We start from the raw sequence: 26,903 nt of genomic DNA on the forward strand, positions 1-26,903 counted from the left end.
TGTGATGAGAAAGTGCTTGAGAATAAGCTCTGATCCTTACCACTTCACGCTTTTCCACTTCAAACCAGCGAGAGATGCCAGGCAGACTCTGCACCAAGTATAATGACGTTCTCTCCACCCAGAGACTCTACAAAACACAAAACACATTAAGTCTCCCAAGTTGCCCTTCTTTCTAGCTACTTCCATGACTGGTGTTTGTCACTCACTGTTACCATGTTTTGCTTATTCCTGTCAGCCTTTCTTTAGTCTTCATTCAAGCACTCATGAAACTATCACAGTGAGAGACTGCTGAAGCTGATTTTAACAATTCCACTGTATATCATCAAACTTTTTTCCATGTGGAATAAATGAGCTCCTACTTCAAACGGCAAGCTTAAAAATACAAAAATAGGCTATCATGTTATTTTCTTTGCTATTTCTCCAAAATTCTAATTTAAACTCTCTTCACTCCGTAACATCTAACCATTTATATCTAGAAGGGTCAGCCAGTCAGTGTATCAGCCTGTCAATGTCAGATTAGAACAACAGAGTCCTAAGGGAAGCAAAGGCTTTAGGAACCCACAGCATGATCTATGTTAAGGATGAGGACACAGCCAGGCGCGGTGGCTCACGTCTGTAATCCCAGCACTTTGGGAGGCCGAGGCAGGCAGATCACGAGGTCAGGAGATCAAGACCATCCTGGCTAAAAACCGCATCTCTGCTAAAAATACAAAAAAATTAGCTGCGCGTGGTGGTGGGCACCTGTAGTCCCAGCTACTTGGGAGGCTGAGGCAGGAGAATGGCGTGAACTTGGGAGGCAGAGCTTGTAGTGAGCCGAGATCATCCCACTGCACTCCAGCCTGGGCGACAGAGCGAGACTCTGTCTCAAATTATTTTTTTTTGAAGACACTAGGTCTTAAAGCAGCAATGTGACTTGCTCAAAAGCTACACTACCGATAGAGCCAGCATTAGAACCTACCCACTAGGACCTCTGACACCTCGTCAGTTGCTACATCTACTGTGCCACATTTTCCTGTGCTTGTTTGAACTGCTGTTAATAGAGGCAAATCTGTATTTTAGAGCCAGGGCTTCCTCTGGCCGGGATGAGCAACCCCAGGACACGTGAAACCATGCCGCCTTTGGTATGAGCTGCTGTTGATGACAGGTTTCTTTTTTGTCAACCAGGTTTTAGTATCTACACCTCATCTTTCTTACTTAAACCAAGTGTATTCCCAAGAGGATAATACACTTTACAAAATTCCTGAAATAGTGCCATTTGCTCAAACCACAACAACAAAAACAATGGAAGCGTTTCTTTGAGGCAGCCAAGCTGTGCTGAGATGAATAGGGCAGAGCTCTTGTGACAAGGGCTCGCAGTGTTCTGGTGGTGACAGGGAGGTAAGCAGATGAATAAGAGCTCAGAGTGAAGAGAAAGGGATGTTCAAGGCTCTGGGGGCCTACAGAGGGGGATGCAGGCGCACACGCCAGCCTGGGGGAGGAGGACAGCAGTTCTCAGAGGGGGCGACGCGTGAGCTGCATTCTGAGGAGTGAGTAGGAGTTTGCCAGGAGGAGAGTGGGGGTAGCAGCGCTGGCAGGAGCAGCGGCTTGCGAATGGGCTTGGTGGGAGAGGAAGAGAGAAGCTGAGTGTCGCAGAGGCTGAGTGGGAGGAGGGGTGAGTGGGTTGTGGTGGAGATGAGGTTTCTGGAGGGGCAGTTTGGAGACAGATTCTGAGGGCTATAAAGCAGAGGAATCAGGAGCCAGATTTATTATTATTATTTTTTAGGGAGGTTGCTGCACCACTGATACAGATTTAAAGTGACAGCCACAAGGAAATGTAGTACGGTGCAAAAAAAAATGGAGGAGGAGGCAGAAAATGTGAGTTCTAGGACTGGAGCTACTGGTAACTAGAAGGTGACTTTGAACAAGTCAATTGCCTGATTTCAGTGATTTCTGACTATGTTTTCACTAAAAGCAACTGCAAGAAGAACTATATCATCAACTAGCTATATCTTCTTTAATTGATTGTGGAAGGCACAAAGAATAAGTTTCCAGAAAAAAACAAGAAAATGATCATGGATCTTTTTAATACTATCCCATTGTTGTTTTCCAATGGCCTCCTTGCCTTGATACTTAGCCCATAAAATCTCTGGGCACAAGGGACTGCTCTTTATTCAATCCTGTCATAACTCTGCAAAACCTTCCCCTTCTGATCTCCTCTTGGTTGTGAATGATCCCTGGAAATACTTTGGGGAGTACTGGGAACTGACACCGGCAGAGCTGACCAAGTGAGTTAACATGAGACAATCGTGTTAGGAGCACATTTCCTAGCTTAAGTAGGGAACATCTGTGATGAAAAATGATAAGCCAATTAACTCACCAAAATAAGCTAATTTTGCATTCTTTGTTTAGGTATGAAATACTAACTGGGGGGGTCTCACTATGTCATTGTTTGCAAAGAAAGGGGCAGACTCTAATTATCTACTGAACAATCTTGCCTCTTTTCTGCACTAGGGCTATGAGAAACCTTGTCCCTCTCTGGCTGAGGGTGCTGAAGTAGAAGGCGTGTTGGAACTGCTGAGAGCAGAGAACTCAACACACACAAAGAATCCAAGATTTGCTTTTACTTGGAGTCCTGAGAAGTTCTAATTACACACTGTTCTAACAAGAACAAGCAGCAAAGATTGCACATAACTTACCCACCGTACCAGCAGTCTACCCAACTGTTCTCTGTCTTCAGGAACTCCTTTTCTCTGTTCATTACTTATTCTTTTTTTTTTTTTTTTGAGACGGAATCTCGCTCTGTCGCCCAGGCTGGAGTGCAGTGGCGCAATCTCGGCTCACTGCAAGCTCCGCCTCCCGGGTTCACGCCATTCTCCTGCCTCAGCCACTCCGAGTAGCTGGGACTACAGGCGCCCGCCACCACGCCCGGCTAATTTTTTTTGTATTTTTAGTAGAGACGGGGTTTCACCGTGGTCTCGATCTCCTGACCTCGTGATCCGCCCGCCTCGGCCTCCCAAAGTGCTGGGATTACAAGCGTGAGCCACCGCGCCCGGCCCATTACTTATTCTTTATTCATTGAACTTTATGTGAAAATAAACATCCCAAGGTTCCCACAATTGGTTCAACATAAATAAATGAGAGGACTGACTTCAGCCAGGAGTTCTCAAAGACTGGTCTAAGAACCACCAGCATTAGAACTGTTACAAAAAAGCTGATTTTAGGACCTCCTCCCAGGCCAACTGAGTCAGAATTCCTGAGCTGGGCACCAGAAATCTGCTTGGTTAGGGAGCACTCCATTTCACTCTGATGCACATGGAGCTGCAGAACCACTAGACTAAATGATTTATATAGTCCCTTCTGTTTCTGTCACTTGACACTATTCTGAGTAAATATTTACCAAGGGTTGCACCCCAAGGGGCTCGCAGTCTATCTGAGGGGTTAGCATGTAATAAGAATTGCATGGTACCTTGAATTCATTCTCTTTATCTTTTGTGCCTTTGTGAAATGGTCGGTCATAGCGGAATTTCCAGATGTGATTCACTTTATAGAAACTTTTGATGTTGTCCGGAACACCTTCTCTCTGCAGGACCTCCTGGCTCTCCGGAATGGGAGTCACAGCATATATCTGCAAATCTAGGATTAAAGAGTCAAGGAGAGAACCTGACTTGGCAAACTCCATGAAGTCTGGCTCGGGCTGAGCTACGGCAGAGAGAAGAGGATGGGTAACAATCTTCTGTTTCCATTTCAGTTGAAGTCATTAAAAAAATTACCAAGAAGATGCCAAGAACTCAGTTCTAGCAAATCACTTCTCAAACTACAGGTCTTGAACTAGTTTTAGGTAGGTGAAGTATCAGCTTGAAATTTCCATGACTTGAAATTTTCATCACCTGTGAATTTAGATATCACTAATTCTGTGTGTGTGTGTAGGTAGATGGGAATGGTTTGGGCCTTAGGTACTCAGAATTAGGATAATCCTAATCCTTGTTCATGAGACATCTCTTAGTCTGTGCATGACCCATTTAAATTTATTGTTTGCTTATAATAACATGTAAATAGCTATGCAACCATGACCAAAGACAGAAACTAGAACACTGACGATGACTTAACATTTATCTGTGTGATTATCAGTGTCCCTAGCCTTCCCACATCTGTGATAACTGCTCTCCCAAGTCTTGTATTCATAGGCAGGGTGTTTAGTTATAGTTTATATTTTTAAAAATTACATTAAAGGGGTATCATAGTAACTTGTATATTTACCTCCTTCTCTTCTTATTTAAAGAAAGATAGCAAAATATTTTTCCTATGTACTTTCTTGCATGTCTTGCATTTTGGTTTCTGCTTTGAAATGGTATTCATAATTGTTAGTGGAAGTTTTAAAAGTGTTTTTTAAGACCATCAGTTTCAGGAAAAGGCAGAGGGGTTCAGAAAAGAGTGCTGGGGTGAACTGCCTTTGTCTCTAACACCTATATAATTTCAGCTCAGTTGTTCGTGTTTAGACAATAAGAGTATGAATTATACAGCAATGATTAAAGGCTGTTCAGGATGCCACAGCTAAAAGCCCCCAAAAGATACTGGAGTAGCTCTTTCTCTTCCATTCCTCATTCTAGAATACAAATATCAGGGTGGGGGGAGGGGCAGATAATATGTGCCATAAACATAATACTATGATTTTCTTTAACTTAAGCAGTTTCCACAGGATATGTCAAAGGAAGATTATTCTAAAGGATATCACTAAAAAAGAGCTTTAAAGGAAGGGTTGAGCTATACAAGAGGTTTAATTAAAAGGGAAAAATTCTTTCAAGAGAGTTATTTCGACTGACATCATAATAATAAATAGAAAAATTAAGTTCTATTCAGAAGGAGTTAAGCTAAAATTAAGATGATGGGAAAGAGGGAGCAGTAAGGACGCGGCTATTGAAAAGGGACTGGTGGCTGAACAACCTTGCATGAAAATGCTCTGCAGCTAAGAGCCAGTGCAATCTCACTGAGTCCAGCCCTTGTAGGTGCGGATACACTGAGCTTCTGCCTGGAAGATGGTCTCATCCGGCTGGTTGGCGTGCTGCATGGCGATGGCGTGGGGGAACTCGTTCAGCATTCTCTGTTGGAAGGCTTCCAGCCTCTCGTAGTCATGCCCTCGACACACAAACTCCTTATTCTGGAGATGAAAGCAAAAAAGAAATTAGGGCTATATAACTGAGTGGATTACAGACAGAGCCAAAAAACATGACACTGGCAGTAACTGACCACATGCCCCATACCAAGACACTGTAACAAAAAATACGCTGGAACAATCTGAAAAGTTTGCCCAATTGTTAAAAATGCAGATAAAGATCATGAGTTCACTCTCTACTGCATTTAATAAGACCCAATAGAATGCCTCACTCTTCCCGGTTCACTTGCATGAGGTGCAAAGAGGTGGATTCTCAGAGCACCAAAGTATAAAAACAAAACAATTGTATCCCTCTAAATGTTAATAAGCACATGTGTAAAGATTATTTTTATAAAGTACATATCAAATTCTTGTGGGTAATTTCACAATTTGGAGGAAAAGTAAATTTGTTGTCTGCTTTGTTTTGTTATATATGTGTGTGTGTGTGTGTGTGTGTGTGTGTGTGTGTGTGTGTGTGTATTCTGCTGTTCATGATGCTCTCCTTCACGTAAGAATGGTGAAGGTTATTTCTGAGGTAGGTTAAGACAGCTGGAAAGATGGGAAGGTTTCCAAAAAGTACCTGAATGATCGGATTAGATATGATGGATCTCTGACATTTTAATGATAATGAAGTTGTAATTGAGCACAGTTACTGATGAAGCACACTGCACGTCTTATTTAACTCATACAAGCTTGAGTGGTAGTCAGTGCCCCCTGCAACACCCCATTTTATAATTGGGGAATCAGGGCTTAAAGTCTTTGGTTTTTTTTTTTTTTTTTTTTTTTGAGATGGAGTCTCACTGTGTTGCCCTGGCTGGCATGCAGTGGTATGATCTCAGCTTACTGCAACCTCCGTCTCCCAACTTCAAGCAATTCTTCTGCCTCAGCCTCCCGAATAGCTGGAATGACAGGTGTGCACTACCATGCCCGGCTAATTTTTGTATTTTTAGTAGAGATGGGGTTTCACTGTGTTGGCCAGGCTGGCCTTGAACTCCTGGCCTCAGGTGATCTGCCTGCCTTGGCCTCCCAAAGTGCTGGGATTACAGGCGTGAGCCACCACACCTGGCCACGGCTTAATGTCTTGAAATACTTTGTCCACGTATACTAGATTGAAATTCTGGTCTGAGTCCAAACCCTGGGCTCTTTCTACTCTGAACATGGCCTAGTGTATGCAGGAAAAACACCTAGGAGCTACCAAGACCAGGAAAACTTGTGGAATCTCAGGCCCTGGAGATCTTCAAGTTAAGGGGAGATCAGTTTGGGGCCTAGAGGAGCTGAGGTCCAAGGTTTTCTGTGTTTTTCTGCTCTATGAGGTTCTTATGTAAAATGCCATAAAGAAGGACTCCAGGCCACAGAGAGGGAGTGAGAAACAAGTCATGGGCAGAGGCTCAGTTCTTCCGCAGGTAAAGGGCAGCTGCAGGCAGGTAGAGGAAATACCGCAGGAACTGGGCTGGATAACATACCTTGGTTCCCCACAAACCCCTAAATAAATCATGATATTTTGAAAAACACAAGGTTAAGGCAGACTCTACCTATAATTGTGGACCCCATACAATTCTATATTTAAAAATTTCTAGATCAAAGTTACAATTTCTGATGCTATATTTTTAAAATTCTACTCCAAAGATAATTAATTTGCTTGGCAAAATAAAAGACAATACATCCCTCTCTGCCTATTACAGGAGCCCCCAAATAAATATGTGAATATCCTAGTAAATGAAGTATATTTTAAAACAATGCTTATATATAACAGTTTGTAAAAATCAGGGCATTTGCTCTAAGAATACAGGCATTCAATGGTATTAAGAAGCCATTTTAAAAATAAAATGAAATTTTGGGTCTGATATTTGGGTCTCCAAGAAATAAAGCATCTTCCTTATCAGTACTCTTTTTTTTTTTTTTTTTTCTGAAAAAAACATGGCTTTATTGAGATATACACAACAAAATCCACCTTTTAAAAATGTGCAATTCAGTGGTTTTTAGTATATTTATAGAGTTGTGCAAATATTAACAAAATTTAATTTCAGAATCTTTTCATCATGTCAAAAAGAAACCCTATACTCATTAGCAGTTACTTCCTATTTTCCCCTTCCCCCAGCCAATCACAAAACTACTTTCTGTTTGTATGGATTTGCCTATTATGGAATTATACAATGTGCTGGCCTTTTGTGACTGGCTTTTACTTAACATAGTATTTTTAAAGTTCATCCATTTTGTAGCACATATAAGTATTTCCTTTCTTTTTATTGCTGAGTATCATTGCATAGATATGCTGCATTTTGTTTACCCATTCATCAGTTAATAGACATTTGGGCACTTTCTACATTTTGGCTATTATGAATAATGCTGCTATGAAGATTCAGATACAGGTATTTGTGTAAATATATATTTTCAATTTTCTTAAGCATGTATATAGAAGTAGAACTTCTGTGTTAATATTCTTTAAATAACCCATTTTCTTTTCTTTTTTTTTTTGGAGACAGGGTCTCACTGTCACCCAGGCTGGAGTGCAGTGGCTCAATCACAGCTTACTGAAGCTTTGACTCCTGAGCTCCAGCAATCCTCCTGCCTCAGCCTCCCAAGAAGCTGGAACCACAGGCGCATGCCACCAAACCCGGCAATTTTTTTTAATTTTTAGTACAGACGGGGGTCTCACTATGATGCCCAGGCTGGTCTTGAACTCCTGGGCTCAAGTGATCCTCTGGCCTTGGCCTCCCAAAGTGCTGTGATTACAGGCATGAGCTACCATGCCCAGCCAAATAACCTGTTTTCCATGAGGGGAAAAATCTCTACTTAGATCATAAAAGTGCATAAATGTATTTGAGTGCTAAAAATTTTCTTGGAAATTGATCAAACAACAAAAGACTTCTGGTCTCAAGCAATTCTCTTGCCTTGGCCTCCCAAAGTGCTGGGATTACAGGTGTGAGCCACTGTGCCTGGCCAAAAGGAAGTTTTTAATGTTGATATTTGTTTGCTTTTAAATCCAAGAACAGACTAGAATCTGATTCCTTAAAAAAAAGGTCAGGCTCTGGGATTCTGAAGAGTGTAGTGCCCTTTAGAAACCAATAGAGGGGGACCCTTCTCTTTCATTGTGAAGTAAATGCCATTTATACCCAGGAAAGCTATTTTTAAAAGAAGGATGATATAGAAGATTGATTTATTCTAATTGACTTTTTAACAAAATTTATTCTATTTGCTAATGCAGTTTTCCAATTTGCTAAACTCTCTTTAAAATTACGACTCTTAAACTACTTCTAATTTTTTTAAAACTTTATACTTTTAATTATAATCTTTCAGATGTGACTCTGCCAACAGCGTCATGTCTGTTTGTGCCAACAGAGGGAGACGACCTACTGTGGCAGGGTCGCGTCTAGACCCTGCTGTGCAATCCCCAGCCCTCTGTGTGGCTATTGCTCTGGACTGTCTGCTGCTCTACTCAGAACCTGGATCCAGGCCATCTGCAGTCCTTAGAGGGGTTGCTCATAACAGCTTGGGACCAGCTACACCTCCAAAATATAGTCTTTTAAATTCAACATGTATTCTGACTTTGCCATTTTTTTAATTTTCATTTTTTAGGGGTCTTGCTCTGTTGTCCAGACTGGTCTGGAACCGGGCTCAAGTGATACTCCTATCTCAGCCTCCCAAGTTCTTGGGATTACAGTGTGCCACTGTGCCCACTTGCTGCTGTTTTTGATCAGGAGTCAAGATTTCCTCCATTTTTAGGCAGGCCCACCTGCAGAGTCAGCTTTGTGACCGCCCACTACACTGTGTAGAGTCTCTTCAATGCAACAAGGAGATTTCACATTATGTCTGTGCAGCACCCAAATGCATGGTCATTTCAACTGACTAAAGAAAACATTTGTTCCATGTGATACTAAAATGAACCTGTATTGGATATTTTGGGATCTACCTATCTGTCTTTTTCATTCTGAAAGGCAGATAATGATTATTAAACAATAAAGTGAAATCTTTCTCTTCTTCTCCAAGTACATCCATGCTAGTATTCTGTCATATGTGCTGACAGGCAAGATTTAGGTAAACACAAACATCAAAATATTTGTATATTGAGAACTAAAGTTGTAACAAATTGATTCAATTTTAGAAATTATTCCAGATACCTTTCCTTAGTTGCTTGGGGAATTACATTTGCTCTTTTAAGCAATGTTTTTGTACAAGGAAGTTGTATATACTGAAGTGTTCAATAAATATTCAAGCATAGAAGACGCTACTTGGCAGAATGTGCAAAATGAAAAGAATGGAGTTGAATATTTTATTATCTTGTAGGTGTCTTAAAATGTCTAAAAGTTTTCCCTTTGTAGAAATGGAGTTTATACTAGCAATAAATTGGGTCTCTTTGCTGGGTGACATTTATCTTTTTACAAATTCATCAAAATGGCCAAACAACACTCTTTACATGATGCTGGAGGTAGGGTTTTCACATGATGTGAAACCGCATTGCTTTCAATACTCTGCAACTCTAAGCCTCCTGCAGTGCCCCACCATTTTTTTTCTAATACTAACTTGATGGAAATTGCAGATGGAATTAAAATAGTGGGTATCAGACAACGGAAACTATAATTATCAAAGACTGCTCACAAAATATACTAAATTTAGGAAGGGGTTGATTGCTATCTCTGAAATTATTTAAAGCAAGGCATTCTGGAATATAGTGTCTGCAAAGTAAAAGTTTAAAAGAAGTCTCATGTATATTATTACCTGTCATATAAAACGTCATTAACATCTTGGTTTTCTCAATTGGGATATCTATATGAGAACTATGAAAGCAAATTAAATAGTATATTACTTACTCTTAAGAAAAATGGAAATTTTTTTCCATAAAATCCAACTCTGAAGAACTCTGGTTCAAGACGTTGCTGGTCCATAATTTTGTCATACAAAGAGGCTTCCATCATCTAGAAAGCACAGGAAAAGTTCTAAGCACTTTATCTCATCTTTCGGTTCTATCAAATTTATAGAACAAGATTTCTCTTTTATATAAAGGAGAACTTTATTTTAATTGAGTTTGCTGAAAAGAAAGTTTGACTTTCTTTTTGGTGTTTTAAGTCAGGGATTGGCAAATTTCCTCTATAAATGTCCAGAGACTATTTCACATTTTGCAGGCCATATCATCTCTTCATAACTACTTAATTCTGCTAGGCCCACAGGCTGTAGTTTGCTGACCCCTGCTTTAAAGGATCAAGTGTATTATCACATGTTATCCCCAGAGAAAAATTATTTCTATGCATGTAGTCTATCAAGAAAAATATTTTCTTCACAATCAAGTAGAAATTAACATGAATTATTAGAGGCAAAACTTTTCGAGAGAATTCTCGTGCCAGATGTACTTACCTGTGGGTTTGCCTCCACCTGGCACATGGTAATTCAGGACATTCAGAAGGTGCAATCTTGCACAGGTTGGGCAAGGATAAAACAACAAACCAAACCAAAGGAGACCCATAGTGCAAAGTGCTGTCTGGGCTGAAAGCTCTTAAGTGCGCCTGACAATGTTGAAACTATGAAGCATATAAAGCTTATGGTTTCCCATTCATGGTTTTATCATCCCCAGGGTTTCCAGAGAAAGACTAATATTACACTTGAAGATTCCCCCTCCATCCCCCCTCTAGTAACAGCACCCCAAAGAGCAGTTGGCATGAAGTGTAATGCTTTGGGTTTATAAAAATCTTAGTGACTATGGCACCCAAGGGCTCTCACAAGTAAACATCATCACCTCGCTTCTGTTACAGGGACAGGATGCCAAGAGATGAACAGCAATGTTTTTATATAAAACTGCAGTGCCTGCCAAAGTCAACATGATGGACTGAAGTTAAAACAAGGTTTTTCTCTTTTGTTTTCATGTTAGGAGAAGTATCGATGAACTGCTGACATGAAATACTGTGCCAAAAGGACAGAGTCAGTTCCTGCCAGTTGAATAAATTCCTTGTTGGGATATGAGGGATTTTATGAGCTGTTACAGGTTTATGGTATTATCTCTTAAATGGCTACCTCAAAATTAAAAGGCAATATTGTAATCTTTTTTTTAATGTATAAAAACTGATGATCCTATTTTAGAAACCCTGAAGAACTGAAGCACTCAGCAGGATCTTGTGTATTACAAGATGACACAAATGTTCATGCTGCTCAAGAGTAAGGACTTGGAGGGCAAGGAGGACTTGTTTGGACCTAAGAGCAAAGCAGATATAAAACATTTCGTTCAGAGAAACAGAATACTCAACTCCTTGAGCTCTTAGGTACTGAAACGTCGATCTAAGTCCAGCAAATAAAAACACATTGCTGAAGCTAAAGAGAGGTGACACCTACAGAATTTGGCCCTAAATTATTTAGAAATAGGTCAGCCATTCCTACAGATTTGCAGATTATGGGACTAAGAATGGTATATCGTTACAGAAACTTAGGTGTAAGTGGAAACTCTTCCAACAGGGTGGAGATTTTCCACAATAAACTAAAAGTGTTAATCCTGGATTAGATTGTATATTTCATATGTGGTATTTAAAACTGATCAAGTGCTCACTTTTTTATATTAAATAAAAGCATTACACAAATCAATTTGCTATTTCTCTGTATAAATAGCTAAGTATGCTTCAGAGGATTTATCTTAAAAAAGGTTTCTGCAAGACCACAAAGTTAATTTCGTAGAAACACACTGGAAAGCTAATCACAAAGGGAGGCTATGGCCTGATCAGGATGCATCCAGGCACCTTACCCGCATCTTGCTCAGGTTTCTGTAGTCATAATAACTCTCATACTGCTCTGCAATCTTCCGGCACAAGATAATGCCATTCTCCCAACACTGTGGACAAATGAATGAGATCAATGGAACCATCTGACAACATCCACTTACTTCTACCCAAAAGTCAGAACATGAGTGCTTTCAGAGCACCAAGCCTTACTCCTTAATCTTTTTTTTTTTGAGATGGAGTCTCACTCTGTTGGCAAGCTAGAGTGCAGTGGCCTCATCTTGGCTCAGTGCAACCTCCGCCTCCCTAGTTCAAGCGATTCTCCTTCAGCCTCCCGAGTAGCTGGGATTACAGGCACATACCACCACACCCAGCTAATTCTTGTATTTTTAGTAGAGATGGGGTTTCACCATGTTGGCCAGAATGGTCTTGATCTCCTGACCCCATGACCCACCCGCCTCAGCCTCCCAAAGTACTGGGATTACAGGCGTGAGCCACCGCGCCCGGCCACTTCTTAATCTTTATAACACACCTTGAGACATCAAGCTTGAAAACACCATGTAATTAAAATGTAAATTATTAAAAATCCTTTGAATGCTGGAAATGATAATCTACCACAACAGTCATTAATATATGGTGCATGAATAATGTTTTCTGGTGTCATTCCAGAATCATCTTGAAATAACTACAGTTCCACAATGGCCGAGTAGATGGATATAAACAGGCCCTCAGTGCAGAGGAGAGAATTACCACTGACCCCTAAGGCCCAACTATCTGTGACTGGTACCCTGGATTCCTTGCTTGGCTTAGTTGTGTTTGCAAATTGTGAGAGGTCTAACCAAGTTGGTCTCAGCAGAAATGTAAAAATTCTTTAATCTAGCATAGGTGTCAGCAAACATTTTCTGTAAAGGGCCAGAAAGTCAACACTTTAGTCTTTGAGGACCATATAGTCTTTGTCACAACTACTCAATTCTGCTGTTATAGCACCAAAGCAGCCATAGACACAATTAAGCATGGCTGTGTTCCAATAAGAATTTAGGGCCACTAAAATGTGCATTTCATATCATTTTCACATGTCCCAAAATGTTATGATTCCTTTGATTTCTTTCAACCGTTTAAAAATGTAAAAGAGATTTGTAGCTTTGGGGCTGTACAGAAACAGGCAGTGAGCCATTTGACCTGTGGACCATAGTTTGCAACCCCTGATCTAGCACAAACTCCTGGGGATGGAACAATAAATGAATCCAGAGAGTTTGTACCACCTTATCCCATAGGTGGAAACTTTACAGCAGGAGAGCACAAAAACATTTCTTTTGGTATTCATGTAATGATATGTCAGTGTAGCTAGATAAATAATAAAGGAAGATGTGGAAGAAGCAATTTCCTTGCATGAAATTTTTACGTATACCCAATTATATTTTGTAAAAGGATTACAGCCACTGGTTGTATTTTAATTTTCTGTTTAACCTTCGCAATCTGGAAGATATATTTGAGTCTAAGACATGTACCACCAAAGCATCCAAGTGTTCAAATCCAATAAACAATGGTGGTCAGATTCATGGACTTTTTAAAAGAGTACTACAAGCCCTTGAAGAGGGGTAGGAAGTGGAGGCAGGTGATGTACTGAATTGCTTTATGAAGTCAGTGAGGTTTTTTCAATACCCCAAGGCATCTCTTAAGTATATGATGGGATGCCACAAAATTCTTTAAACAAATTTTCATATATTGTACCTTAAAGTATAATGGAGCAGAATGCATGCCAATTTCGGGAGAGTGTGAAGGGTGATAATGGTTTTTCAGAGAATACAATATCTGAGTGCTATGGTCTGCATGTTTGGGTCTCCTACAAATTCGTATGTTGAAATCTTAACCCCCAGGGTGATGGTATTAGGAAATGGGCTCTTTGGAAGTGATTAGGTCATGAGGGTGGAGCCCTCATGATTGGCATTAGTGCCCCTATAAAAGAGGCCCCAGAGAGTTAGCCAGCCCCTTTCACCACGTGAAGACACAGCAAGATGGCCCTCACCAGACACTGTATCTGCCAAGGCCTTGATCTTGAACTTCTCAGCCTTCAGAAATGTGAAAAATAAATTTCTGTTGTTTATAAGCTAACCAGTCTAGGGTATTTTGCTAAAGCAGCCACGAATAGACTATGTTACTGGGGATCAAAATCTCTAAATCAGTGTTTATCAAAGTGTAATGAAAAGGTCATGCACATTGGACTCTCCTAGGGTCCTTGTTAAAATCACAGATTCCCCAGCCTCGTGCCAGACAAGGCACGAATCAGAATGGCTCATTCAGAATCAAAATGAATCAGAATGGTGAGGAGTGGGGCCTAGGAATCTGCATTTTAACAAGCTTTTGGGTGTTTCTAATATACATTAAAATGTGAGGATCCTTGCTCAAGGAGGTGAACATTCATAAACTAGAAATGAAAGGGAAAGGGACATCAACACCATCACCCCAGGAGGGACCCCAGGCGGGGCAGGGCCACTTACTTTGCCTCTGTCAAAGTTCTGGATGATGGTGAGGTGCAAGTGCTCTTTGCGCTGCCATTCTGTTTGCATGGGGTAGGTCAGGAACTCCCTGAGAGGCCGATCAGACCATTCCAGTAGCTCGTCATATAAGAGGAGGGTATATGCAGCTTCTGCAAGTCACGTGGGAAGACAATGATTGAGACAGGACCCCAAGCCACATTCCCTCAAATGTGGCCAGTTTCCGACAAACTGGGAAAAAAATACTATTTTCTAAATTTCGTGATATAGCAGAAAAATGTCCAGAATATATGCAGCAGTAGGATAATGAATGAGGACTTCCCCAGGATGATGGACTTGGACTTATCAGAGATCTGTACTTCATCTTTTGTTTCCCTGTATTTTCGTTTCTGTTTTTGTCTTTTGTTTTTGTTTTCCCTAAAATGTCTGTAGGCTACAGCATAATAAAAATGTGTAACGATATATTGCTGTTGCTGGTTCAAAGATGTGGGGAGACAGGCCTTTGTCTGCTGAGAGAGTTCACTAGTAAGTTCCTTGGGGACTACGAGCATCTCCCAAAGGGCAGGCTTAGGAAATAAAGAATGGCAAATTCTTTGGGATAATAAAGGGCTGAAAAATCGAAACTGGTGAGGGGGGCGGTCAGAGTGGAGGCAGAATTTACAAGGGGCAAAGAAGCCAGAGAGGAGCTGAGTGAAGACCAAAAAAAAAAAAAAAAAAAAAATCTAGCAACAGGGTAGGGATTGGAGAGGGTGGAAGTGCTGGATGAGGAGTGGGGGGAGTGTGTGGGTGTGTGGGTGCATTTGTATGTGTGAAAGAGAAAGAACTGTTGCAGGCTGTGTGATATGACTGCCTTGCCCCAGATGGCCCCACAAATCTTCTGTAAAGACTACTGATAGCACTACATGCTTGGCATGGTTGGATTTCCTGCAGAAACAAGGGGTGATTTTCCATATACACATAAGTGGAAAAGGTGACCTATGGATTTAAGTATAGTTGGCAGATAGTGTATTTGACAGGATACTTGCCATTCTGCAGGTCTCTCCTTTTCCTGAACTGTAAATATAGCCAAATAGATCAAGAATAGGAACCAGAATTGTCACTGATAAAGGACTATAATAATTTTTCCTCTAATGTCATAATAGCCAACTCAATTACTAAATTGAATAAAATGGACAAATACATATGTTATTAATCCATTTAACTCCACCTTGGGTTTCTCAAAAGACATAATGATAGCTTTTAAGATGGTATCAATAATAGTAATTCCTTTTCTTCATTTATTTGCCTTTAGGGTAACTACACATAAAGCCCTAAAATAATATGCTAAGTTACAATGCTATGATGTGGCCATCTCCATGTAAAAAAGATAGTTGCAATAAGAAGGGCCAGGGCCCCTATCACAGGCTCTGGCCTTTTTTCTCTTCAATTACCTTTGGTGAGCTTATACAATCTCCTGGTTCAATTATTACTGTGAAAGCTTTCCTAATCCGCCAGCAGTCTCTTATGCCCCTCCATTCAGTTTGCACAGTTAGCAATATGAACTTCTTTCAATGCAAATAAATGATCATGTTGCTTCCCTGGTTAAAACCAGTCCATGACTCTCAGTAGCTCAAACAATAAATTTAGGCCTCCTACAGTGACAGAGAAGGTTGCTCATGATCTGGTTCTTACCAGTCTCTCCATCCACATTTTCCCACTGGCTCTCCATGTAGTACAGGTATGACAGAGCCCACCTCCATCTCTTTTAAGAAGCATCAGTAGCTGCTGAGGCTCCAGTCCTCATAGTTGTAGCCCCAGACCCCATTATCCACTTTCCAGGAATGAGCAAGATGCATTGTGGTCCAGAGGCAGCTGGGCACAAGAAAGCTGCCCGACAGGGACAGGGATGCCTTCTGTTGCATGCACTCTTGCTGGTCTCTTTCTTTATGGGATTGAACGTGAGATGGACAGAGAAAGCAGCCACTAAAGGGTGTCAGTTAACTGGTGGACGCAGACACAGAGCTGAATCACCATAACATAGGTAGCCATGGATGACTACTCTGATTGCACAAGAATTATAATAACCAGATCCTCAGAAGGGTGCTGTTATTTTAATAGGCATCTAGTTTTCTCTGACATCTCCGAGATGATTTCCTGATGTTTAATTCCCCAAGTATCATTATAATAAATGCTAAGTATCTAAGGAAACCCTACGCATATTTTTGTTCTTGCATCCACACTCTTTGCTCTTGTCATCCGAACAAGCTGTGCTTCCTCTCACATACCTCTCTGATTCACACCTAAGGGCCTCACAGCTTGTGCCTACAAGATCTTCTTTCCCCCTTAGCTGAAATAACTCCTACTTTCTCTTAATGACCCGGCTCAGGAGCTATCTTCTTTGTCACTCAAATTTCTTTTGTGTCTCTGTCAGTATGTGACTACTCAGAAAATACCCCAGAGACTAACTGGTCATTTCGAGAGATTAGGAAGACTGAGGGATGTCCTTCCCACAGCTGCCCACAGGCAGTGATGACTTCAAGGGCGATGAAAGTCAAATTTAGAGACAGAAAGTAGAATAGTGGTTGCCAGGGGTAAGAGGAATGGGGAGTTAGTGTTTAATGGGTACAGAGTTTCAGTTTGGGAAGATGAGAAAAGTTCTGTGCCTGTAGTCTCAGTTACTCAGGAGGCTGAGGCCAAGAGTTCAAGATCAGCCTTGGTAACACAGTGAGTCCTCGTCTCTAAAAAAATTTATTTTAAAATTAGCTAGGTGTGGTGGCACACGCCTGTAGTCCCAGCTACTTGGGAGGCTGAGTCAGGAGGATCATGTGAGTTCAAGACCAATCTGGGTGATATAGTGAGACTGCCATCTCAAAAAACGGAAAAGTTCTGGAGGTGGATGGTGGTAATGGTAGCACGACAATGTGACTATACTTAATACCACTGAACTGTACACTTAAAAATGGTTAAGATGGTAAATTTTATGTTATGCACAATTAAAAAACAAAAAGAGGCCGGGCACAGTGGTTCACACCTGTAATCCCAGCACTTTGGGAGGCCGAGGCAGGTGGATTGCCTGAGGTCAGGAGTTCGAGACCAGCCTGGCCAACACAGTGAAACCCTGTCTCTACTAAAAATACAAAAAATTAGCTAGCATGCTGGCGGGTGCCTGTAATCCCAGCTACTCAGGAGGCTGAGGCAGGAGAATCACTTGAACCCAGGAGATGGAGGTTGCAGGGAGCTGAGATCACACCATTGCACTCCAGCCTGGGCAACAAGAGTGAAACTCTGTCTCAAAAACAAAAACAAAACCCCCCCCAAAAAAAGAGCAATGAAGGTCTCCAGTCTCCAAATGCTTTCCCAATCAGCTTGCCCTTGGAAGGTCCTGGGATGGGCGGAATGCCAGGTGTGGGTCAGGTGCCCCTGGGAAAGCCTGGGAAAAGAAGGCACTGGCAGGCAATCAGATGAAACTGACAAATGACTGAGCGATGGCATGGAAAAGATGTGAAGACAAATTACACCTGTTTCAGAATTTGATTTGGGAAAATGACAACATATATCTAAGAAAAACTGTGTCTAGAGGAAGCAGTAGTAAATTTTTATTAATCTCATTCTACCATTTTGAGAAGTGTATTACAAGGACACCAATATGCAACAAGAAATAAGAGAGAAGAGTAGAGATGAGTTAGGCATGGAGGATGCTGTCACAAAAGGCTGGAAAAGGGTTAAGTCACTTAAACAGAATCCTAGAAAGATAGAAAAGTTCCCTGTCAATTTCACTGTCTCCAAGGACAGAAATGAAGATAGAAGAGAGAAGAATAGAATGTTACATGGGAAAAGAACTGATTTCTTATGACTTTGGGGAACATAAAGACTGCAAGTTGAGTAAACAAATTAAAGAAAAAAGATTTACCCAGTTTTGAAATATAATCAGACAAATTTGGACTTTATTTCAGAGAACCAAAATATATCTGTTATATATCTAGAGTAGCTTATCCTCACTTACCTCCTGCATTTCTCTTTTTATGAACTTTAAAAATTTTTAAAAAGTTTACTGTTTTTTTTTCTTTTTGAATTGAGAATTACCAATATTGAGAAAGAAAATCTGCTTATCAGGTGTTAATATTTAATTAAAGGGTACATTAATTCGTGATGCATTTATTTAAATCTCACATTGCTAGGCACTATTCTAAGAACTGAGAAGACTAAAGATAAGAAAAACATCACTGTGGGCCGAGCACAGTAGCTCACACCTGTAATCCCAGCACTTTGGGAGGCCAAAGCGGGTGGATCTTCTGAGCTCAGGAGTTCAAGACTAGCCTGGGCAATATGGCAAAACCCTGTCTCTACAAAAAAAAAAAAAAAAAAAAAAGAAAAAAGAAAATTAGCTGGCTGTGGTGGCATGTGCCTGTGGTCCCAACTACTTGGGAGGCTGAGGTGGGAGGATCGCTTGGGCTTGGGAGGCAGAGGCTGCAGTGAGCCCAGATCGTGCCATTACATTCCAGCCTGGGTGACAAGAGTCAAACCTTGTCTCAAAAAAAAAAAAAGAAAAGAAAAGATTACTGTCCTCAAGGGACTCTTTAACTGAAGATTATCCATATATACATGCATGCATGTACATGCACAATATATAATATATAATCATATAATATGCAATTATTAATAAAAAACAGTTGATAGGTACTTTAATAGAAATCTGGGGCTGGGCATGGTAGCTCACACCTATAATCCCAGCACTTTTGGAGGCTGAGGCAGGTGGATCACCTGAGGCCAGGAGTTCGAGATCGGCCTGGCCAACATGGTGAAACCCCGCCTCTACTAAAAATACAAAAAACTTTAGCCGGGCATGGTGGCAGGCACCTGTAATCTCAGCTGCTCAGGAGTCTGAGGCAGGAGAATCGCTTGAACCTGGGAGGTGAAGTTGCAGTGGGCCGAGATCGCACCACTGCACTCCAGCCTGGGTGACAGAGTGAGACTCTGTCTCAAAAGCAAAACAAAACAAAAAAATCTGGAAAAAATGCAATAGGAAAAAAGAGATGGGAAAATCACTTAGCCTAGGGGCATGGAGACGGTAAGAGAAAGAGAAGAAAAAGAACTTCAGGAGGGGGATGGCTGCATGGAAAAGAGGGCAAAGGAACTGATCCTGAAGGATGAAAGGAGGGTATGTGGTACAAGTGGTAAGATGAGGCTGAATAGACAGGCGTTGGTTCAATTACAACAGACCTTGAATAAAGAATTTGAAGTTTATTTTGTAGAACACATACACTGACAACAGAGTGATATCTAGGGAATGAGCTGGCAAACTTTTTCTTAAAGGGCCAGACCGTAAATAATTTAGGCTGTGGTCTTTGTCTCCACTACTCAGTTCTGCTACTGTGGCGCAGAAGCAGAAATACACAATACACAAATAAGTAGGCACGGGTGAGCTGTTATAAAACTCCCCTTACGAAATAAGGTAGCTAGCCTGTAGGCTGTAGTTTGTTGACTCCTGTTCCAAAGAATAACTCTGGTAATAGTTCAGAGGCAGACAGGTGAGAAATGATGAAGGTCTAACTGAGGCAGTAAAGGTGGGAACAGTGAAAAGGAAATGGTTTCCTAGAGATTTCTAGGAAACAGAATTAATAGAACTTCATGAATGATTATTTGAGGGAGGCTAGAAAAGTCAAAGATACATCAGGGTCTTCTGACTGAGTAAACAGTGATGCTACTAACTGAGACAGTGGAACCTCAGCTAGAGGAATGCGTAAATTCTGGGAACACAAGTACCATTTCATAAAGGATTCCCTTACGCTTTTAAAGCTGGGGGAGGAGCCATGATTCAGGAGTTCCTTGGAAGAACAATGTGGCAAAAGACCAAGATTTGAGGTTCCCAAATCTAATTAAAGGGTTCTGCTTAAGATGGAGTACATGCATTCCACCCTATCTCTCCCACTGATTACAACTAAACAGCCTGGAGAGACTATATAACATAACTATTGGAGGACTCTGAAAAGTAAGTAAGAGCAGGTAGACTGAGGAAAAAAACTAATACTCAAAGAATGACCATAGCAAAGTTAATTCTGTTTTTATTTTTTGCCTTCCACATCATCTGGCTTAGACTTCCCTGTTTCCTGGAACTGCAAATGGGAACAGACGGAAAAAGCTCCAAGAAAAGTTCCTTTAGTCGGAGTACTGGGTGGAAGATCCCCTGTGGGGTGAAGCACTGTAGACATTTCTGGCCTCACTCTGAGTCTCAGAAACAAAGCTGCACACTGTAGGGGTGGCAGTGGGGGCAGTGGCAGTGGCAGTAGCGCCTTCTATGAGCTCTTTTCTTTCACTGCTTTGCCCACAGAGAGACCAATTGCAGGGAGTGCATCATGGCATGAAGAGAGAGGATCAAGCCTTGGCTATATAGCCAGAGTACTAGGAAAGGAAGTTCTTGGGAGACAGGAAGAATGGGGAGGATTACAGAGGGGAGGGAGCTCAAGAAAGGGATACTAAATTCTGCATATGAAGTCAGACTCATCTCCAAGGTGCACAAGTGTAGAACAAACCAATGGATCAATATAACAAGGACTTCTGTCTGTTAAAATTCAAAAAGTTAATCTCTTCCTAAAGATTTTAACAGAATCCAGAGTCCTATAACATAATATTCAAAAGGTCTAGAATATAATCCAAAATTACCTGACTTTTAAAAAACTAACCAACTCTCAAAGGGCAAAAGCAATGAAAAGATGCCAACCCCAACTTGATGCAGATGTTAGAATTATAGACAAAGACCATGAAGCAGTTATTATAACCATGCTCCACGAAGTAAAGGTGAACATTTTTTTTTTTTTTGAGACAGAGTCTCGCTCTGTCACCCAGGCTGGAGTGCAGTGGCGCAATCTCGGCTCACTGCAAGCTCCGCCTCCCGGGTTCACACCATTCTCCTGCCTCAGCCTCTCCGAGTAGCTGGGACTACAGGCGCCCGCCACCTTGCCCGGCTAATTTTTTATATTTTTTAGTAGAGACGGGGTTTCACCGTGGTCTCGATCTCCTGACCTCGTGATCCGCCCGCCTCGGCCTCCCAAAGCGCTGGGATTACAAGTGTGAGCCACCGCGCCCGGCCAGGTGAACATTTTTGAATAAATAAAAAGATAGACATTCTTCGCAAAGAAATTGAAGCTGTAAAAAGAAAATAACTACATGGAAATTTTAGAACTGAATAATACAATAACAAAAATAAACATTTCACCAGAAAGTCTCAATAGCTGAATGAAGCAACAGAAGAAAATCAGTGGACTTAAATCAATAGATTAGTGATCTGAAAAAAAAAAGGAAGAAGAGAAGTTGAACAAAAATGAACAGAGTTCCAGGAACCTGTGGTACAATACCAAAAGGCCCAACATTCATGCCATTACAGTCCTCAAAATGAGGAGAAGAACTGGTAGAGAAATATATTTAAGGAAATAATGCTTGGAAACTTCATGAATTTGGTAAAGGAAATAAATGTACAGATCCAAGAAACTCAGCAAACCCAAACAAGTTAAACTAAACAGGAAAACTATGCCCATACATATAATAATCAAACCACCGAAAACCAAAGACAAAGTCCTGAAGACAACCAGAAAAAAGTTACAAACTTTATGTAGGTGAGTAATTTCTTTTTATTATTTTTTGAGACAGGGTCTTGCTCTGTCATCCAGGGTGGAGTGCAGTGGTGCGATTTTGACTCACTGCAGCCTCTGCCTCCCAGGCTCAAGCGATCCACCTCAGCCTCCCGAGTAGCTGGGACTACAGACCTGTGCCACCATGCCTGGCTAATTTTTTGTATTTTTGGTGGAAACAGGGTTTCACCACATTTTTCCAGGCTGGTCTGTAACTCCCGGGCTCAAGCGATCCACCTGCCTTGGCCTCCCGAAGTGCTGGGATTACAGGCATGAGCCACCACGTATGGCCTTGTAGGTGAGTAATTTAAATGACTGCATATTTCTTGTTAGACACCATGAATGCCAGAACACAGTGGAATTATATTTTTAAAGTACTGAAACGAAAGAACTGTTCACCTACAATACTGTATCTAGCAAACATATCCTTCAGGGATGAAGGTGAAATAAAGACATTCTTAGATAAAGGAAAACTAAGAAGATTCTTCACCACTGGATCTGCTGTAAAAGGAATACTAAAACAAGCTTTTCAGGCTCAACAAAAATATTATAATAACAGAAGGAACCTGGGAACTTCATGAATGAAGAAAGAATAATAGAAATGGTAAACATCTGAGTAAATAATTTTTAACCTCTTAAATTCATTAAAATAGGTATGACTACTGAAAGGCAAAAATTACGACATCATTTGATGGGACTTTCAATATATGTAGATGTAATACATATGACAACTACAACATACAGTGGGGAGGATAATGAGACCTATATAGTTGTAAAATTCCCCATTTAACTTTGATATGGTTTGGCTGTGTCTCCACCCAAATCTCATCTTCAATTGTAGCTCCCACAATTCCCATGTGTCATGGGAGGGCCCAGGTGGGAGGTAATTGAATCATGGGGAGGGTCTTTCCCATGCTGCTCTCATAATAGTGAATAAGTCTCACGAGATCTGATGGTTTTATAAGGGAGAGTTTCCCTACACAAACTTTCTCTTGTCTGCCACCATGTAAGATGTGCCTTTTGCCTTCCACCACGATTGTGAGGCCTCCCCAGCCATGTGGAACTGTAAGTCCATTAAACCTCTTTCTCTTTATAAATTACCCAGTCTCAGGTATATCTTTATCAGCAGTGTGAAAACAGACTAATACAAACTTGAAGTGGTAAAATCCTAACTATAAGCAGACTGTAAGAAGTTATGTATGTATTTGGTAATCCCCAGAGCAACCTCTGAAAAAGTATGCAAAGAGATATAGTCAAACAACCTACATGTATGTATCATGTATATGATATATATAGAATCTGCAGAAATATATATCCAATTAAAAATAAATTTTAATTTTAAAGTAGAAATGCTTGAGTCTTCCACTCTCATTATAAAAAGCGGAGGAATGATCATGCTTAATACACCAGCCCCCTCCCCAATCTGAGCCAAAAGACAGAATTACCTGTAAAGTTCTGTGCTTTGAGATGCAGATCATAGAGTTTGTGAATGTAGCGTATATACATCTCCTCCTTGTTCAGTTCAGTCTTATAGAAGTTCTGTAAAAAAAGAGTACAGGTATGGATAGTTCCTCAACAGTCTGGCCTACAATTATCTGCCTTTTACCCTGCTAAAGTTCCATGTCTGGAGCCAAGAGAATGGATGCATTTTTCCATGTAAATATCTCTAAAAATGAAGTAAGGTGGCTCAGTGACAGTGTCAGTCATTTCCTAGCAATTACTGGATAAGTTAGTATCTTGGGTTATTATCCCTGATTCATATTTCTTTACTTTTGTTAGTTTAAATGTCAATGAACAATCAGGGTATTCAACTAAAAAATATTTAAAATATGTAACAGATTAATGGATTTATTAACTTTGCTGATTGATATTCAAAGGATAGTTTCTTTCATTCTAAATTTCAAAGATATTTTGCTCTAAAGAAAAAAGTCTCAGCTGGGCATGGTGGCTCATGCCTGTAATCCCAGGACTTCGGGACGCCGAGATGGGCAGATCACGAGGTCAAGAGATCGAGACCATCCTGGCTAACATGGTGAAACCCCATCTCTACTAAAAATACAAAAATTAGCTGGATGTGGTGGTGCACACCTGTAATCCCAGCTACACAGGAGGCTGAGGCAGGAGAATGGCTTGAACCCAGGAGGCGGAGGCTGCAGTGAGCCAAGATCATGCCACTGCACTGCAGCCTGTTGACAGAGCAAGACTTCAACTTAAAAAAACAAACAAACAAACAAAAAAGAAAAATCTCTAAGACATACAGGTAAGGATGAGTAAAAGCAACGTAAAAGGGTAAATAAAAAGGCTCTTTATTTTTAAGATGTTATTCTGCATTTCCTATGCGTTGGACTTCAAATGTTTCCAGTTTATGTCCAAAACATAAAGGGACAAATAAGAGATTTTATTTCAAATTATTATTACAGAAACATGCTTATTGAAAATGTTTTGTTTCCTAAGAAGTATTTAGATCTTAGGAAACATCTCTAAAATGTTTTTAACAAAAACTCAACTTTTACTTACCTGGACACATTATGTTCGCTATTTTATTTTTAGACAGAGTCTCACTCTGTCACCCAGGCTGGAGTGCAGTGGTGCAATCTCAGCTCATTGCAACCTCCGCCTCCCGAGTTCAAGTGATTCTCCTGCCTCAGCCTCCTGAGTAGCTGGGATTACAGGTGTGCACCACCACACCCAGCTAAGAATTTTTAGTAGAGATGGGGTTTTGCCATGATGCCCAGGCTAGTCTCGAATTCCTGACCTCAAGTGATCCACCTGCCTCAGCCTCCCAAAGTGCTGGGATTACAGGCATGAGCCACCGATCCTGGCCCAGGCTGGCATTTTAAAGGCATACTGATAAGCATCCAAAGCTACTTCTTCACCACATTATAAAGCACATGAGTCCTCACTGAACTTAGTCAACATAAAAGTGAATATAAATGAAGTTGGATTCTAGTAAAAGCATAATGTTGTGAGTCTCCAAACAAGACATGTTTAGTGAACAAATCATTGTGCATTATGAAATCTCTGCTGGAGACACTTGAACTACTATTACTACTTATTGTTACTGTTTCAATTGATGCTAGTTGGTGTGTGGAAGAAGGGGAAATCAGTGATGAGGGAATAAATCTGTTGACTGGAAGGAGTGATAGGCTTTTCTAATGAGGAAAGGCCAGGAATTCTAAAAACTTTTTAAAGCTGATTAGCTAGACAGGGCTTTGCTAATAATGGACCAATCTAGCAAATGTGGCTGTTGAAATGGTACTTGGGCTTGAAGCCTGAGGATCTGCTATCAAATGTACTTTCTGCCCATTACCTAACAGGTGTCCATTCTTCAATCTGAGGACTTTTCTAACTTTGAGACACTGATATTAAGTCAAATGCATCATAAATTTTTCTTTCAGTTTATACCATTATCCTCCCTCTTTTATTCTTGTCTCCTGTAGATCTTGGCATTCTTTAAAAAGCTCAGTAAATAATGATATTCACGTCTCTCTTATTATAACCAAAATCATTTTAATTAGCAAGAATTGTTGTACCATAAACACAAGTCTAACAACTCCACAGCAGATTTTTATATTATTAAAGGATGATTTGCTCTAATAGCTTTCTGGTAAGAAGCAGCTTTGAGAACAAAACAAGCAATCACTCTAAATAAATAGTTCTCTTAAAAAAATATCTCCAGTCAGCAGATGATAATCTTCCAAATGTCTGACAAAGTGTGTGACACAAAGAACAAAACAATAATTACATTTCCTAGTATTAGTCATGTCAAATATTACTTTTTTAAAACCAGTTTAACCCCGATCTTGTAAGGGATGTCACAGCTCTCCTGAAGACAATCTGGAATTGACTTTTCCAAAGAGTTAAGAGAAGTCTCTAAGAGGAAGTGAGTAATTGAAGAAAACCACATTGCTACTAGAAAAAAATCAAGAACTTTCCATGTGGAGTAGAGGCTAAAAAGATTAGCTTCAAAGTGATATATCTGCTTCTTTAATAAGTATTCTTGTGCTAGTTTGAAATAAGTAGAGCTTTCAAAGTGTTAAAATTTTCTAGAAGGACTACTCTTGGTCAGTGCAAAGCTATCAGGATGGTGTCTCGAGTGGTTAGTAATGGGGCCACTGATTATATTATATTAAATCTCAGGTGCATTCCTACTGGGAGACTAGAGTAAATACATTAGGGGCAGAGTATTAATTCTTTCATCCAAGGAAGTGATCTCTTCTTTTATACCAATTGTGGAAGCGAACATAAGGTCTATATTTATTTGCTCATCTCCAAATGGAAGGTACTCGTGAAAGAAGATGGAAGAATGGAGAGGATTACTTTGGGGAAAGGTAAAGGCTTTGAGGTTATTTATGAGACTTTGTGCCTGGAGTTGAGGTAGAACCAGAGTTAAGAAGATGGAGAAGACCTAAAGCTTATCAAGCACTTAGCTTTTCTCCTAACACTGACATACAAGCAGGGACATGGGAGAAACCCAGACTGAAGGTCTTCACTGTGATAAGAGGCTGGCAAAAGCAGGTAAGAAACTGGAGAATCAACTAGGAAATTTAAGAGAGGGAATGACTATGTTCAAGTTAGAAATGAGTACTGAGAGCAGAGGTCAATGGTCTGACCCAGTGAGCCTGGGCTGATGGCCTGCAGGTTACCGTTGGGTCTAATGAAAACATTATGGAAGAAAGTGAACAAGATGTGGCCTCACAGAGGATGCTTAGGTCTCACTATTTTTAGGGACTGATACTGGAGGTGGAGATGTAACAATTAGATTAAAAATGTGGAGGAGGCAGTGGGTGTGATAAAGACGGATACCATCATAGACTCAGAGATGAGGAGCAGTGCAGCAAGAAATGAAGAAAATAGATGAAAAGAGAGTCACAAGAAAACAGAAGCCTTGAGCTTTGAAGATAGACTGTGACAGGATTAGACAAAGTAATACAAAACAAAACAAAACAAAACAAAAAGACGGAAACTGATGAGCTAAGAA

General features: G+C 40.6%; 1 protein-coding gene across 3 annotated transcripts in view; it reads right to left on the bottom strand.

Annotated features, from left to right (window-relative positions):
* Window positions 1–26,903, bottom strand: part of DOCK4 (dedicator of cytokinesis 4) — a 475,993-nt gene that overhangs the window by 28,942 nt on the left and 420,148 nt on the right. For all 3 annotated transcript variants that reach the window (XM_032761480.2, XM_032761481.2, XM_032761479.2), the window contains 7 exons: window positions 23,368–23,461; window positions 14,322–14,470; window positions 11,850–11,936; window positions 9,937–10,041; window positions 4,993–5,134; window positions 3,446–3,612; window positions 41–127 (listed from right to left, as the gene is read on the bottom strand). In XM_032761480.2, the coding sequence (XP_032617371.1) occupies window positions 41–127; window positions 3,446–3,612; window positions 4,993–5,134; window positions 9,937–10,041; window positions 11,850–11,936; window positions 14,322–14,470; window positions 23,368–23,461 (831 nt within the window). The remainder of the gene's footprint in view (window positions 1–40; window positions 128–3,445; window positions 3,613–4,992; window positions 5,135–9,936; window positions 10,042–11,849; window positions 11,937–14,321; window positions 14,471–23,367; window positions 23,462–26,903) is intronic.

Source organism: Hylobates moloch, unplaced genomic scaffold (genome assembly GCF_009828535.3).
Source record: "Hylobates moloch isolate HMO894 unplaced genomic scaffold, HMol_V3 SCAFFOLD_1, whole genome shotgun sequence".
NCBI lineage: Eukaryota > Metazoa > Chordata > Mammalia > Primates > Hylobatidae > Hylobates > Hylobates moloch.